The 16449-nt window shown below is 42.8% G+C and overlaps 1 protein-coding gene across 1 annotated transcript in view; it reads right to left on the bottom strand.

The window, feature by feature from the left end:
• otofa (otoferlin a) overlaps positions 1-16449 on the bottom strand; it is a 70674-nt gene that overhangs the window by 7159 nt on the left and 47066 nt on the right. Inside the window, exons 12-37 of the mRNA XM_078289705.1 lie at positions 16237-16396; positions 15530-15716; positions 14667-14853; positions 13943-14166; positions 12241-12349; positions 11891-12077; positions 11158-11278; positions 10591-10691; positions 9832-9922; positions 9395-9511; positions 8905-9057; positions 8053-8245; positions 7365-7489; positions 7032-7166; positions 6028-6189; positions 4825-4944; positions 4585-4746; positions 4187-4349; positions 3199-3377; positions 2982-3011; positions 2717-2854; positions 2456-2531; positions 1081-1226; positions 842-976; positions 286-423; positions 64-191 (exon numbers count right to left, since the gene is read on the bottom strand). Of these exons, the coding sequence (XP_078145831.1) occupies positions 64-191; positions 286-423; positions 842-976; positions 1081-1226; positions 2456-2531; positions 2717-2854; positions 2982-3011; positions 3199-3377; positions 4187-4349; positions 4585-4746; positions 4825-4944; positions 6028-6189; positions 7032-7166; positions 7365-7489; positions 8053-8245; positions 8905-9057; positions 9395-9511; positions 9832-9922; positions 10591-10691; positions 11158-11278; positions 11891-12077; positions 12241-12349; positions 13943-14166; positions 14667-14853; positions 15530-15716; positions 16237-16396 (3667 nt within the window). The remainder of the gene's footprint in view (positions 1-63; positions 192-285; positions 424-841; positions 977-1080; positions 1227-2455; positions 2532-2716; positions 2855-2981; positions 3012-3198; positions 3378-4186; positions 4350-4584; positions 4747-4824; positions 4945-6027; positions 6190-7031; positions 7167-7364; positions 7490-8052; positions 8246-8904; positions 9058-9394; positions 9512-9831; positions 9923-10590; positions 10692-11157; positions 11279-11890; positions 12078-12240; positions 12350-13942; positions 14167-14666; positions 14854-15529; positions 15717-16236; positions 16397-16449) is intronic.

The raw sequence follows: 16449 nt of genomic DNA, 5'->3' as shown, positions 1-16449 counted from the left end.
ACTGGCATACCGCTAAAACAAAGTGAAGCAAAATGAGAAATATCTGGACTTCTTTCAACTTACTTGCCAAAGACAGGATTGAGCTGTTTGGAGATGTAGTTCTCTTTGTCTCTGACCTCTGACTTGCCCAGTTTGATGACAATGTAAGGATCGGCCTTCCCATTGATGTCAGCAGGGTGAAGATCTGTAGCCTGGGAATGGAATAGAGATTTGTTTTTATTTATTATGATGTGCTTTAGGGTTTTGGTTTATGGTATAGAGTTGAACGGTAAGCTGGTCACTCACCCTGACCACGTAGACACGGACGAGGACGTTGATTGGGTCGTTATGTGGAATGCTCTGGAACATGCCCATATTAGGATCAAAGCCCGCCTCCCTGGTGATCTCCTCAGACAGGGGAAGCTTGTACATACACAAGGATCCCTGGATCATAGATGAAAAAATAAAAAAAACAAGTTACAGAGATGGCACAATGTTAATCTTAGCTTATGACGAACTTGCCTGGAGCCATCCCCATGAACCAGACACATTTCTGATATTTCAAACGGCCACATGGTGAACAAAATGATTCATGAGACTGGATTGAGTCTAATAAAGGACAAACACACAAGATTGAATAGCAGAAAAGGGTCAATACAGGTGTACGCCAATACATGTGTGTGTAATGATCTCTGCATTTGTCTGATGAAGAGCAGAGAGCTTGAAACATCAAACATGTGATGCTGTTAATATATTCATACTCCTTGGGAGCAGCTTTCAGTGTATAGCCTGTGTGTTTTTACTCTGCAAAACTTTCTACTTTGTACAAATGAGATATCAACAGTACATGATGCTGTCCCACCTTGAATCGGCCAACAATTCTGTCATCATCCAGGGCGTGTTCGTCATCGTCCACCGCCTTCCCTCTGTACAGGTTGAAGGTATGGAGCCAGTCTTCAAAGTTACCATACTCACTCTCCAGCTCCTTGTTGTACACCTGTACAGGGGCAAAGACGAACAAAGAGTACATGTACATGATTGTGTGTATATGTGTGTGCTTGTGAAAATATGTGTGTGTGAGTGCGTGATTGATGTACTAACCAGCAGCTCATCCACTTTTGGTTTAACCGGTCGTTTCTCGGACCCATCTCCGGCGTGACCCTTCTTCTTGTCCTTGGAGCTCTTCTTGTCTTTGCTCTTTTCCTTGGTCTTGGAGCCTTTCATAGGAAGGTCATCAGGTTTGATATCTGATTGGAGGTGAGTGGAGGTGGAGCCAAGTCATGGAGAGGGGGGGGAGGGGGGGCAGGGGTGGACACAGCACTCCACATGTCAATCAACATGAAAGTTGACAGGTCTGGTTACTAAGGAAATGGGTTACCCTGAAATCATGTAGCAAAAGTAGCCAAATTCTCTTTACTCATATCTAGACAGGCACTCAATAACGGAAAAGATAACAAAAAGTTAGCAGTTGTCTCTCTGTCGTTTAAAGGTGAAAGATGGCAAAATATTGGAAGGTTATTAGGAGAAACATGACATTTTAAAGGTGCTACATGTAGCATTTTAACATCAATAAATCATTACCACATTAATTTTGAGACGTTAGTGTAATTACTGTAAACAAACAAGACCGTCAACGAGAACATTAGCAGCCTCTGCCGGCCTCTGGTGTGAGATAGAGGTTGCCAATTGTCTCAGCCTTGGTCTAATTTGTTTACAGTTTATACCAAAGTATCGCAATTGATTTGACAATGACATATTGATGTTTATGAATGCTACACATAGCAACTTTTAGGCAGTGCAACTTAAAAGCAGTGGTTTACAGTCTGACACTGAATCATTTATTGCTTAAAGGATTAAAGGGGAATGTAAGCATATAAGTGCAGGCATTAGGTGCAGACTCATTCAGTGAGACTGTATCAGCCAACTTTCATGTGTAGTGCAGAGCTGGGAGGTCATGCTGATGAAGAAGGCTAGGAAATGGTCATGGATGTGATATGATATGACGTTCTACTCTATTCTAAACTGATGGGATTATGGGAATGTGGACTGGGGTTATGAAGGAGAGGAAGAGCAGGAAGCACGTACAATGCCTTTTCATGCTCTGTGCTAGAACTCACACTCTGTACAACATCTCACTTAGACAGAGACTGCAATTTCATTCCCAAGCAGCGTTCATTTCTCCTGTGTAACTACCTAGACTTTCACAGGGACAGTCATGTTCCCGTATCTATAATAAACCTCCGCAATTCCATAAACTCATAACATTTTCTTTCAGCCACCTCGGGCACTGCAGCTGATGTAATAGAACTGCATTCTTGTTAATCTGGCGAGCTGAGAACTCATGAACAACTGAAAATAATCAGGAAACTCTTGCAGAATGAACTTAAAATCCAATTTCGCTGCAATTTCCCCTCAAGAGCAATCACAGCAACAGGCACACATCCAGGCACACTGCTGGCGTGTTGGTGTTCAGTACCTGCTCCCTCCGCTGCTATCTCCAGGTCCTCTCTCTCCTCCGCCTCTGCCTGCGCCGCCTCCTGGGCTTTCAGGATCTGGACAACGCAACGAGAAACATGTTGTCAGCCTCGTAGGAGTGCTTTCACACTCGAATGCAGATCACAGAATAGGAGGAATGTGCTCACTCACAAAAGAAAGGTGCAGGCAAAGAAATCTCAAGGAGATTATTTCTAGGGTGCAGATAAACGTGAATAGAGTAGAATACAATAGAAGGTCACACCTCCATCAGTGTCTCTATTGAAGCAAAATATTTGGACCACCAGTCCAGCATGCTCTCGTCGGTCTCATCCTCTTCCTCCACTTCCCCCTTCTTTTTCTTCTTCTTCTTCTTTTTCTCTTTGTCATTCTCCTCCTCGTTCTGTTGAAACAACACAGACGCCAAAGTGATTCTCGGCGGCTTTCCTTAAGTTTTAGTCACAATGAGGCACCGGTAGTTACAGTACATATAGGTTCATTGCCAAATTTCTATAGGGGGAATCACTTACCATGTCAACTTTTACAACTGCGTCAGATGTCTATGGCGGGGGGGTTACATGAAACAACACAAGGATTAATACACACAATGGATGCTACAGCTGATGAAACACAGGTTAAAAGGATTGGATGTAAAGCAGCCCTCCTCTACATGATACTATAGAAATTAGCAGGCAATGCTGTACTGTGCATGAACACACTAAACGCAAACTCTTAAGAAAGGCTTACAGCGTCCAACTTGACCACCGTGTCCATCTTTCGGACCGAAAGGTCGGCGTCCATGTTGACGATGATGTCACCTGCGGGGCGAGAGAGGGTGCGGGGCGGGGTGCGGGAGTAAAGGCTGGGTGAGGAGCGAGACTGGGAGCCCCCATTGGTGAGGACCATGTAGCCGTTCATTAGCTTAGCTGGAGTGAGGCCGAAGGGCAAAGACGGCAGGCGGCAGGAGAGGCCAAGCGGGAGGAGAGGACAGGGTATCCAAGGACGTGCAAAAAGTGAGAGAGAGAGAGGATGAGAGGAAGAGGGGGAAAGGGAAAAGGTAGAGAGGATGGATTGATAAGGGATAAGGATAACAGATGGAGGTAGGGGATAGGCAGAAATGATGGTAAGGGCACAAAGCAAGCAGAGAAATCAACAAAGTCAGTCAGGAATGGAGATGCATACTGTAGGGACCAGACAATGGGTTCAATAGTATTTGTATATACTTCTTAGCATTTGTTTTAACCTTCCTTGAGTTACAGTACTACTTTCCTGTGATTGTCTAAACTTTGTAAAAGTCATTGTCTTTTGTATGTGGCAAACCCCACCCACCTGGCACTGCAAAGAGGTTAAAACAAACACTAAGAATTATTTGCAAATATTATTTGAGCCATGTCAGGTCTGATTTAGAACAAGAGGAAACCAAGAACTGTCTAAGGAATGAACAGAAGATTGCCCTCTGAAGGATTCATATGATGATCATGAGACGATGTTCATATGATGCTGTACATACAAATATTTGTACATTATAGTGTAGAAAATAGAGTATAACAGTATGAAATAGAGTATAAAGAGTATGATGAAATATGACAATCAAATGTAAGGCTTTCTCAATGGTAACACAATAATATCAGTACAAAACTTCTATATGTGATTTTCCAAACACAGTCACAAAGTGCAATGTTTGAAAGGCCCCACATTAACTATTGAAGCAATTCGTTGAGTTGAGTGTGAGCACCTGCAGTGGCCCAGTTGTTGGAGGTCTTGTCTGGAGCGCTGTAGATGAAACGCCTCAGGCTGGTGACCGCATGGGAGCCCACCAGGATGTAGCGGCCAAACGCCCTGCAGTCCACCACTCGGATGTTGAGAGGCGGGTGGAGAAGCTCGTTCTCTGGCAGGTCCTGAGGCCGGAGGGCAGACACGATGTGGGCAAAATCAATAGGGAGGTGAAGTCAGTGTTGCGCCTGGTATTTTTATCACAGCAGTCACATCCTAAACTAACAATGTAAAGTTTTCCAAAAGGTTTCAACAATGACCTTTGTAATAAAACAAAGCCACCCGGGCCAGTTTTGAGTCTGGAAGGCAAGGACTGCAACTTTGCAGTAACCTAAATGTGAAATGGCTGGCTGTACTTACCACCTCAAACCACTTGACCAGGGTGCTGAAGTTGGGGTTCTTCTTGTAGTTCTGGATGAGGGCAGACTGCACCCCTCTGCCTGCGCACTCAATGTCCACACGGGGCCGATCCACCTGGGCCAAGTTTATCCTCTTCAGGTCCCTCAGGCCCCAAAACAGGACCTGAACCGGTGAAAAACAGAATGAAGGTAAGGGGCGTTCTGGAGTTCCAGACACGCATCTATTAGGTACAAATCTCACCTCTATGCGGTAGCGACTCAGGACGGGCCGGATGCCCAGGGGCACAGGGAGAATGGGTCCTCGCTCGGAGTCTGTCGGCCCTTCGATGGGAGGAAGGTCGGCCCTCCCTGCTTGACCGATCTAATCAGGGAGGAGAGAGGGGAAGTAAATCTTGCAGGCAATGACACATCTATTTCTGTTCGGTCATAATCAAAATAGATTTGCGTATCGTGATAAAAGCACCGTACCAGATTTGTTTCCTATAGCCCTAATATTCTATTCTTTCTTTGTTTGGCTGGTTAGTGTGACAACTTTAAAGAATAGCTACAGTGAGAAGTGCAGAGAAAGCAGAGGTTAATGACTCAAGACATCATAGAAAAGCACAGTCATGTTGACAGAGAAAAAAACAGACAGTTACTGCAATACAAAACACCGACCACAGAGTGACCGTAAAGTAAGACTGACCGCAGAGCAGAGTGGGATGGAGAGAGAGAGAGAGAGAGAGAGAAAGAGAGAGAGAGAGAGAGAGAAAAGAGCACCTTTATTTGAGGAACAGCAAAGTTATGGACAGCAATCAGAGCCCGCCTCATCTCCTCCTCATCAAAGGGCATCTGTAGGGAGGAGGAGGAGGAGGAGGGGCAGGAAGGAGAAGAAGACAGGGGAAATGGATATGTCAAGTGAGCAGAAGGGGGTGAAAAGGAGTACAAGGAGGAGAAGGAGGGAGGAGACAGAGGAAATAGGGAAGGGAGGGAGTTGAGGAGTATTTCGAGGAGGCAAGGGCAGTTGGGAAATGGGTGGCGGTCACGGTATAAATCCCAGTTAAGAGGAGTATGTGATGGTGAGGAGGGCATGAGAAGAGAAAGAGACGGGGAAGCAGATTGTGATAAAAACAGAGGCACAGAACCACAGAACACAAGATGAGTTTTAAATGGATGAGAAATATACACAGAAGGCAAGGCAGAGAGAAAGAAAGACCCTATTTTCTACGTTTTTTGCATGCTACACTTCATTGATAAAGGCGTTGAACATCCTCCATATCCCTAATAGCTTATTACTGTTGACTTACTGGACTTTTGTACAGTAAATGAACACTAATGACATGCGGTCCCATCTGTCGCCAAGCATTCCCTGGGGATTTTCTTGGTGTATGTGTGTCTGTGTAAGTGTGTGTACGCATATGTGAAAGTATGCGTTTGTATGTGTTTTTTCATACACTGGTCTTACCTGTAGCAGCTCGAAGGCAGCCAGCAGGTCCCCGGCGGTGCAGTGCCCTCGGTAGATCTGGTAGTACTCCAGCTGCGGCGGGAACCTCGGGGGGCCGTAGTGTTCGTCGCACATCTTGGTGATGGGCTTCGCAAACGTCCGACCTATGAACTCCGCCTTGCCCTGAACACCACATCGCGACACACCGGGACAGTCAGGACAGTCAGGGAACAAGGGAAGGGAGTTAGACACGGGTTTGGGACATGCAGTTTCCACGGCGGCCACTTGATGTCAGTACAAGTCCGAGTGCAGTTCGGACAAGGCTTGCAAAAAAAAAGTTTGGGTTGTAAGTAGGAAAAGTTTGGGAAATAGCAGAAACGTCTTGCCAATAACCACCTTGACTGAGGATTACAGTGTTGTGATACTGAAGAAAAATCCTGATGGAACTGATGGAAGTTAGACTATTTGCATAAAATAAAGGTGTAGTTGAACTTAGGTGAACATGTCAGGAAGTTTTTTCTACTCTATTATTTCATGGGTGATTATTGGGAGGCAGATTTACTGTATTGAAACCAACCGTATGTATTTCCAACTCCAATCAAACTACTTTTACTACTACTACTACTACTACTACTACTATTACTACAAACTGAGAAAGGAAAGGAAGTGAGTACATGCAAAGATGATGTAATTTTTCCCAAACTGAACAAATTCGTACTACCTCAACTACTGCTACTACTAATTCAACACAACCTCTAATAGCACTAATGCTTTCACACTCTACTTAGCCAGGACAGCATGAGCAGGGCCAGGGTTCATTTGATCAGGAACAGGGTGGGGGGGGGGGGGTGAGACAGGGGCAGACATACAGTCAGAACACGGAGGATGGACAAGCACAAACACTTTTAGTTTCACGATCGCAAACTAAATCCTTTACAGCAAGAGTCATCATCCATCCATCTATCAAGCAGTCCATTTAGGAATCTATCCATGCATCCGTCCTGTCATGTAGAGTAGGATCCTACCACAGTGTCCTGGTCATAGATTTCCACTACGATGATTGGCGGGTCGTCTCTCAGCTCGCTGGCCTCTCCATACAGCTCCACATCGTCAAACACCAGCAGCTGGTCCCATGTAGGACACAGAGTCTCACTCAGGACCTGCAGCGCGCACACACACACACACACACACACACACACATCAGCTCATTGTACCAGTTGGATGCATTCACACATTCACATATAAATGCTTATGAATATGCAATTTGCTCTCTCTCTCTCTCTCTCTCTCTCTCTTTCACCCACCCACACCCACACACACCCACACCCACATACACACACACACATTCATGCTCTCACCTCAGTAACCTGGCTGTGTGTGGAGAAGAAAACCCTAGCGAATGGATCAGAGAGCCCACTGCTGTCAGCAGCGAAGAGACTGCGGGCCTGGTACATGTGTGCTCTCAGCTGGAATACCTGCTTCACTGTTGGACACACACACACACACACGCTGATCAATGATCAGTTACCTTTCTAAGTAAACTTAAAGTTAGCAAAGTAAACCTCAAAGTAAGGAATCAATGGAAGCCAAATAACTGCCTGTCTCTGTGTGTTTGTGTGTGTGTATTTTGCCTCTAATTGATGTTAGAGGTAGAACTTAATGGTAAACCAAAACTAATACAAACTAATATGAAACTCGATGGTGAATCAAAAGAAAAACTAATTCAAGCAAAGTTTGGCATTCAGTTTCTTAAATAAATCCAAATATCCAAGAGCACTTTGTAAAGTATTTTTGAGTACAGGAATATGAAATGCTACCTACACAGCACATTTTCCAGCGTTAGTAAGTGGTGATTTTTATTTGGAGTTGACAAGTGCTGATTTGAGAGTTTGACTCATAGAGCTGATATGGCTCTGGGGCGGATATTCAAAAGTATCTAAAAGTGTTAAATTAACTCTGAAAGGTGTAGACTTACATAAACACAGGCATTGTGTTGATTTTCTCACTCCGAGTTAAATTAACATTGACGTTTTGCTGTGTACTTACTGTTGTAGACGAGGCTGATGGGGGGGACCGACTGCAGACCAGGGCCCGTTCTAGCAGCTTTGGTCTCTTCAAAGCCATTCGGCAGACCGCTGAGGAAGTCCTTCCTTTGCTTGTTGAGGCCGAGCCACAGATACATCTCCAGCTTTGCCTGCACTGTCCAGCCGGCAGGACCAAACCCCTTCTTACCCGGCAGCTGGGGACACAAAGGTTACAACCACGACGGATTGAACTCCATATCAACAATTTCATTCCAAAATGAGAAATCCAACGTTTGATAAAAACTGACACCTACACTTAGAGGATGATTACTACTATGAAATGAAAACTTGTTATGGAATCTTAGTTATTGGCTATCTGGATACAATTTGTTTGTAAAATGGTGCAATTTTCGAGGAGTGGTTTGGCTGCCTGTTTTAAGGAGTTAATAAAGAGAGAACAGTTCTGCAGCTGCTTCACTCTCCAGACAAGGTGCTTAAACAAACGCATAAACCCAAAGGAAAGAAAATGTCCTGCAGCACTTGGTGGTAGAATATGGAGTCCTTTATTTAAACCAATGTGTTTCAGCTATAGCAACCTTCATCAGGGAACCCTGAAGGTATATTCTACCACCTAATATTGCTGGACGTTTTCTTTTCTTCTGTTTTAAGGATTGAGCCATGGATTTCTTCCACCTAAAGGGATACACAATATATTGAAATGAAACTCATCACACAGGACAACGCTTGATACGCAGACCATCTTCTCTCTGGGATGATTACTGCCACTCACTCACAACGTCGCCACTTGGCCCAAGCCACAAACATTAATATGAGGATGTAACCGAGGTTGAGTAAGAGGAGGAGATGGTCGTACCCTGAGGAAGGCAGCTTTGACTTTGCCACAGTCTTTGCCCGTCTCCTCGTCCACGATGGAGTAGAGGATGTCTTTGGAGGGAATGCGGGCGTAGGCGATGCGCTTGTTGTTGCTCATCATCCAGATGAAGACGTCCGGGATGCTGTGCTGCGGCTGGACAAAATGCATAAGCATGAGTAGAAGTTACCTCAACTGTCATTATGTTACATACAGGGAGACTTCAGCCTCCTCCTTGCCAACACAAATTATGAAATGCATCTCCTTAAATAACTGTAGAATAGAAAAGAATATCCGCTAGTGTTCAGCAACACTGCAAAGGTCAACTTTTTACAGCCTCAAAGCATCTTGTAGGTAAAACTTATTTATATACTTGATAGGTAATCAACACTCTCAATGTTGCAAGTTCTTTCCCCGTGTCTAATTATAACTAACTACACTTCCTCCACAGAAGCAGAGTTATGAAAACAGTTACGCAGAACTAAATCTGTACCTCGTCGGCAAGGAAACGGAGCCTCTGCAGGAAGTTGTGCACCAGCTTGAGCTTGTCTCTGACCGTGTTCTTCTTCACCTGGGTCCGGATCTGCTTGGCCTGCTGGCCCATGCTGTCCTGCAGGAGGACAGCATATGAGAGTGAAGGTTTCAAAAAAGAGGGCACTGAACTGTAGATACACACACACTCATCTATTCACATTCAATTCAAATTGTTTTGCTATAAATAGGCTCTCATATCCAAGCTATAAAGAAAAAATTACTGACGCTAATTACTAAGTCTTACTAATTACTAATTTCTATTCACTTACTAAGGCGCCGTCATTAGTAGCAGCAACATTTATGTTGGTGATTTGACTCCAACCCTAACACACAAACATCTCTCTCTCTCTCTCTCTCTCTCTCTCTCTCTCTCTCTCTCTCTGATCAACACCATACCATCTCTCTCATGCAGGACTTGAGCCTCTCTCGATCCAGTTTGGTTCTGCCTGCCTGGTTCACATCCTTGTTAGCCAGAGTCACAAAGCGACTGGAAGTCACAAGAAAACATACAGCGTAAAAAAGAAAGCGTCTTGATATAAAAAAAGCATATTTCTCATTACAGGCCTTGCCTGACACTGATTGAAATTGTCAGTATAGCCACTAGCAGTGGGATGGTATAACGGTTTCACTGTACAGTATAGTAAAACACAAAGAGAAAACAAACAGTAAAGACACCAGCAGCAGTTTCTATTACCATGACGACCCTAATGAATAATGTTTTTCAGATGTTTCAGTGCAACAGAGAGCTGCTTTCTTCAGTAGCTTGTGGGTGGTAGATAAAGACCGAGCGTGGCAGAAGGCAGTCAGTAAAGTCTGGAGTGTGCAGTAACAGTATGTGACGTTTTAAACACAACATTAAATGCAAAACTGCCTGTTAAGTATTTTACTGTATTTTAGCACTAACAGCGATTTTACAGCTAGTTTCGATTAATAGTGTGATGTTACAATAAGCCTGGATATTAATTTTCTTTACCCTCTTATTATTATTTAGGGTCAATTTAGAGTCGCCAATCCACCTAACTTGCATCTCTTTGGACTGGAAACCGGAGCGTGAAGGAGAACAGACAAACTCCACACAGAAAGGACCACAGCCGGCAATTTTGTGCCACAAAATTTTGATGAAGGCCATTAAAAAGACATAATAGAGTAGCTTGCCTGCAGCCGGTGCTGAGTTCCTCCAGCACCCCCCTGAGTCTGCGCTCTGGAAAGGCCTTCTCTGTCTTAATGATCTCCTGAACGTCATTCAGACCCTCTTCCTGTCGGGACACAACAAATACTGCAGCTCAACACACAAAAAAGCTGCAGGTTACACACTTGTCCCTGCTCGTAGATTTACATCCAAACCACTTATTTTAACATCTATTTTGTATTTTGGCATGATGTTAGCTGACTCATAAATTCTACCTGTACCCCTTAAGTACTTGGATGGGCCACATGTATCTATAGACAAACCATACACACATTTTAGAAGAAGCATTGAAAAAACAGGGATGTAAGTTTTTTGAGTTGTTGTGTATCTTTATGATAGAAAGAGATAGTATTCATTATTGTAAGTAGTATCAAGCTGTTGTAAGTAAGAGAATGCATGAATTGGTTTTGTTTTGCGTGTTATGTTCTGTTGATGATTGATTTTGACTTTTCATTCTCTACTTCAGCACATCTCAGCCTAAACTCATCCAACCACCTGAACTGTGCACACTGGGAAGAAAGGTGTATACTGACCAGCTTGTCAGCGATCTTGTCCATCATGTTGGAGTTGTAGAGTCGTCTCCTCTGGTCCTGCCACCAGCTCTTGATGTAGATACACGGCTTCTTTTCAAAGTAGGGAAGATGGAAGTAGTTCCTGTCAAGTGCAAACAAAGGTGAGCCAAACGAGCCCAGAGCACAGTCTGAAATCCTGAGAAAAGCCTCTCCTGATGACCATTCAACTGTTGGCTCGAGACCAAACATGACCAAGCTTTTACTATCTGGGTTCTGGAACTGCCTGAGGACCTGAGACCGACAAAACCAGTGTCATCTGTTATTATTACTGTGAACCTTACATCATTTCTTCAAACACATTTTTTTCCAGACAAGCTTATATACTTTTTTACTCTATGTATCCTAATGTATTGTTTTTTTCTTGAATCTATATTTTTCTTAATGCATTTCTTAATACACTGCTTTATTTCATGTATTCACTTTTTTTTAACCCCGTTTTTAATTCATAGTAACTTTTGTATTTTATTGTTTTACTGTTTGTAGAGAACTGTGACTTTGACTGCAACTGAAATGTCAGTGCGTAAAATAAATGTCACAGCAAATGTAAGCAAATGTAATAATCTTACTATTTTTTGATATTTGTAAAGCACTTTGTAACAGTCTAGGTCTATATTATATTGAAACTAAAAGAGCAATACATTAGAACTTGCTCTCTAATGAGCCTTGACCCTGACAGTGACCCTTGACCCCTGACCTGTCGGTGATGACGGGCTTCATGAGCGGAGTGGAGGGGACGGAGACCAGGTCCCCTTCCTCGTCTGCCTCGTCCTCACTGGAGTTCTGGATGAGCTCAGACTCCTCCTCTTCATTTTCCCCGTCTTTTTTCTTCTTCTTCGCCGACGAAGGCTTGCTCACGCCGTCGATCTGGTTGCCATAGTTACCTGGGAGACGACACAGCATTCCAGGTTTGTTAAGGATCGTGCATGGTGAGAGAGTAGCTATTGATTTTTGATCTTTTCCACATTCCGGCGCTATATCAGCTGCTCGCAACTGCATTATCAAACCAGTTGAAAATTTAAGGGGATGAAAAAGCCCTTGACACACCTATTGTGACTTCAAAGCTAATCGCCTTGTCACCGATCTTCCTGTCAATCATGGTGGCCTCCAGGAAGGAACCGAACAGGAAGAACTCCTCTATTTTCCCTGTGGCGCTCTGAGGGAGAGAGGAGAAGGGGAGTAAAAAGAAAGTGAAACTTTTTATCAGAAATTTCACATAGAATAAGTGCATTCATGTTAATGTACAGTCTGTCAGACAGTTACGGCTCAGTTTTATAATTCACTACACATAAAAAACCTGCTGTCTCTTCGCTGAATTATTGAACTACTGAGTTTATACATCAAGTTTTTAAGTGCGCTGCTTGAACATTCCCATCTTGGGCTCGTTATTCAAAAAAGTTATATATTATTCATTACTTGTTGTTACTCACTTGGAACAGTAATCCATCATACTACTTGTTTGTACTTGTGACTTGTTGTGACTAATTATGAGGAAAATGAATTTGCAGTTTCAATTTCTGTAATATTATCACTGAAATCGAAATAGTAACTTGTTACTGCATAAAGTTATACTGCAATCTGCAAACCATCCAACACGGTTCGTATTAGCTGTTAAGTTAAAAAGTGATTTTGACTGTAAATCTCTCAAAAGGGCTAGTGAGTGCAGTGTAACTCTTTATCTCTCTCTGTCTCTCGCTCTTTCTTTCTCCTTCGAGGCACAATACTTGAGGATTGGCACAGTGTCAGGCTGGCATGACTGACTGGATGAATGAGGCCCTCAGGGAGGCGTTTAAAGGATAACAGCCAAGAGGTAACTGGCAAGCTTCGCTTCAGGCGACGCGTCTAATGTTTCTGATTTCCCTGATGAGCAGTTAACTACACATATGTCAATATGACGGTGGATTGGTAGCATCACACTGGTTACGGTAGGGCCATATGTTCAGAGATAGGGGTCAAAGGGCACAACAGCTTGGGGCGCTCATGTATCACAAGGCAAGGTAATGGCTTTCCTTTGACTGTTTCGTCTGATCATTTCATTTTCAGTGATGTGATGTAGAAGAAATAGGGAGGTTTTATGTTTCTCTCATTATCACCCCAATAATATATGTGTATTTATATGTTACTATTATATTAACTCCCATTAATCACTTTTCATAATAATAATTTGATCACTATTTCAGAACTTTTTTAAAATGTTTTTCATAAGAAGTTATCTTTTAAAAAAAAATAGATTTTATTATTGCTTGTATTGTTGCATTCCTGAATGCTTTGGCAATGCTTTCTTTTTAACATTCATACCAATAAAGCAAATTGAATTGAATTGAACTGAACTGAACTGAACTGAATTGAACTGAATTGAACTGAATTGAACTGAACTGAATTGAACTGAATTGAACTGAACTGAACTGAATTGAACTGAACTGAATTGAACTGAATTGAACTGAACTGAATTGAACTGAACTGAATTGAACTGAACTGAACTGAATTGAACTGAATTTAACTGAATTGAATTGAACTGAATTGAACTGAACTGAACTGAACTGAACTGAATTGAACTGAATTGAATTGAACTGAATTGAACTGAATTGAATTGAATTGAACTGAACTGAACTGAATTATACCAAGGAATGAAGGAAGGAATCAAGGAATTGACTTGACCATAGTCTAGTATTGAGTTCCAGCACATAAAATCAAGCCAGATAAGATACAGCATATACCAAACAACCAGCCGGGCCGGTGACCCTCTCACCTCTGAGATGTTGGAGACGGGCTCCACCTGCACCTCGGTGGAGCTCATGATCTCAGTGGAGGTGGTGTCCAGGATCTCCACGGCAACGGAGACCAGGAGGCGGGCTCTGAAGGACACACCCTCTCCAAGACCCTCGTTCAGGTCCTGGTGCTCGTCCATCAGGGTGTACTGGCGGGTGGAACCGTACATGTTGACCCAGGCCGGGCCCAGGGTGGGCAGGAAGCCTGGGGGGGGGATTCAGGAGAGGGGAAAGAGAGATGTAGAAATAGAGGAGTTAAAGTGGTAATCTGCTAAATCTTTGTTGTTGGTCTTTCATAAACTGGGTAAAGGTTCAGTCACTGTTGTGTTATATCAGTTGACAACAGAAAGTAGCAATGAAATTTGTTGGTATGAAAATGTCACAGATTTTCATTATGTGACTCATTTGCAAAAATATGGGATTCTTCATGGATCATCTACATTGGTTTAATACATGCTAATGTATGTATTGATTGCAAGTCCATTTGAATGATACCATCCACTAAATTCCTACAGCATACGACCATTGAAGGGTCAGATGGGTCATGTGTCTCCAAGGACCTGGAGAAAACAATTCACTATCTAGCACAGCTAATTAGTACATAATAAAATAGACAAATTTAGACTGACTAATTAATGTGACTGACAGCTAATCAATGCTAATCCGCCACACTGCTACCACTGTGCCTCGTGTGTCTTCACCCACCTTTGTCACCATCGTTGGATATCTTGCGTAGGTCAATAAAGTGCGTTCCTATGGCAACGTCATTGACCTTATCCGAGTCTCTTATCTGGACCTTCATGCGTTTGCAGAGCGGAGGGAACATTTCGGTGAAGACGATCTGCTCGTTCCAGATTGGTTCATAGCTGCTCTTCTGGACCGAAGTCTTCCCCTGGAGAGACATAATAAGACTGAAATCCCCTGAAAGAAACTGCTCTCTCTGGTACAATAACTCTAAGTTAATGTTCTTCAGCAGATTTGTGGTGCAGTAACACCATTTTTTGGAGAGCTTTTTCTGAGCTTACTTCTTCTGCTTGAATAAATCTTTATTTCTCTAAGTATCTCTAAGTATTTACTCCTCCTCTTACATGAATGAGTTTTATTTTTAGATATAATAGTGGCTAGTTTTACTGGCATTTACAGTAAAACATTCAAAACAGTCATTCTCGACTTTACCTCAAATAGCTGATACTATAGCTTTGTTAATATGAGTTTAGAAGGAATTGTTCACAAACCAACAGGGAAAATTTAAAACATGCATAAAATCTTAATCATTTTCTCTCAAAAGTAACTACATAAGTTGCTCCTCTACTTTACCTGAGTGAGACATTCTTACTCTCACTTGAGAAAAATGTAACTAAAATAGCAATACTTCTAATTAGGTAAAATATTTCAGTACCTTTCCACCTCTGTAAAACCACAAAGCAGATTTCACCACATTTATGCAATAACCAACATATAGTATATATTGCAACTTGTTATAACACAAGGGAGGGCAATAAATAAAGAATTATAACCCCATAGACACTAGTGAAGAATAGAAGAGAGCAGGGTGTGGAGGGACGTACTTTCTGCCCAGCAAACTGCACTTGAACATAGGGATCCACCAGGTCTCTGTTCTCCCCTATGAAGGCCTTCTTCACGTTGGCCATGATGCTGGTGTTCATCTTAGGAAGGCCCTCAGCGCGGTAGATCTTCACATAGAACCTGGCCCACTGTCTCTCTGATGGGACGCCCTCGGGGAGCAGAAGGTTCCTGGAAAACACACACCAGGGAAACCTTGTAATGGATTACAAAATTACAGTAATCTGCTTCCAAAGGTGGTAACTGTATATCGTTACTCAGTTACAGCTACTCTGATAGAGAGTCAAATAGATTGTGCCAATGTTTGGGGTAATGCTATAGTCTGAGAAATAAAGAGGGTGCAGATAGCACAAAATAATTATGCAAAAACGATTATTTTAAGGTGTCCATATGAAATTACAATTGTCTATAACTGACACTATAGAAGTATAATATGACAGAAGCACTCTTAATTTATTCCATAGTACACAACAGAAAATTAGATCAAGATTAGCCAGTAACAGGCTCAAACTGGAGCTGTTATGATTTCAAACTATGTTAAGATTCAAACATGTATGTCTTAAGTAAACCCTCTCTTATTGAACAGTATCTTTATGGAATAAGCTTCCTAAAGCTACTTAGTGCTTATCCTTTTCCTGCTGATTTGTAGGGCGATAAACCTTCATTCATTCATTTTCATTTGTCTCATTACCCCTCTATGTCGTCTTCGTCAGTCTCGTTGGCCTTGTGCGGGGTCTTGATGTTGTCACCCTTCCCAACCACAGCGATGTCACACTTGATATATCCTTTGCAGCCCGCCGTGATGTCATCAGGATCAGACAGCATGGCCCACTTGTGGTAGAACTGGTGCTCTGGGATAGGTGTCAATCAGTCAGTCAATCAATCAGTAAACCAACCAACCAGT

Source organism: Centroberyx gerrardi, chromosome 18 (assembly GCF_048128805.1).
Source record: "Centroberyx gerrardi isolate f3 chromosome 18, fCenGer3.hap1.cur.20231027, whole genome shotgun sequence".
Taxonomy (NCBI): Eukaryota; Metazoa; Chordata; class Actinopteri; order Beryciformes; family Berycidae; genus Centroberyx; species Centroberyx gerrardi.
This window is presented reverse-complemented; position numbering and strand designations above follow the sequence as displayed.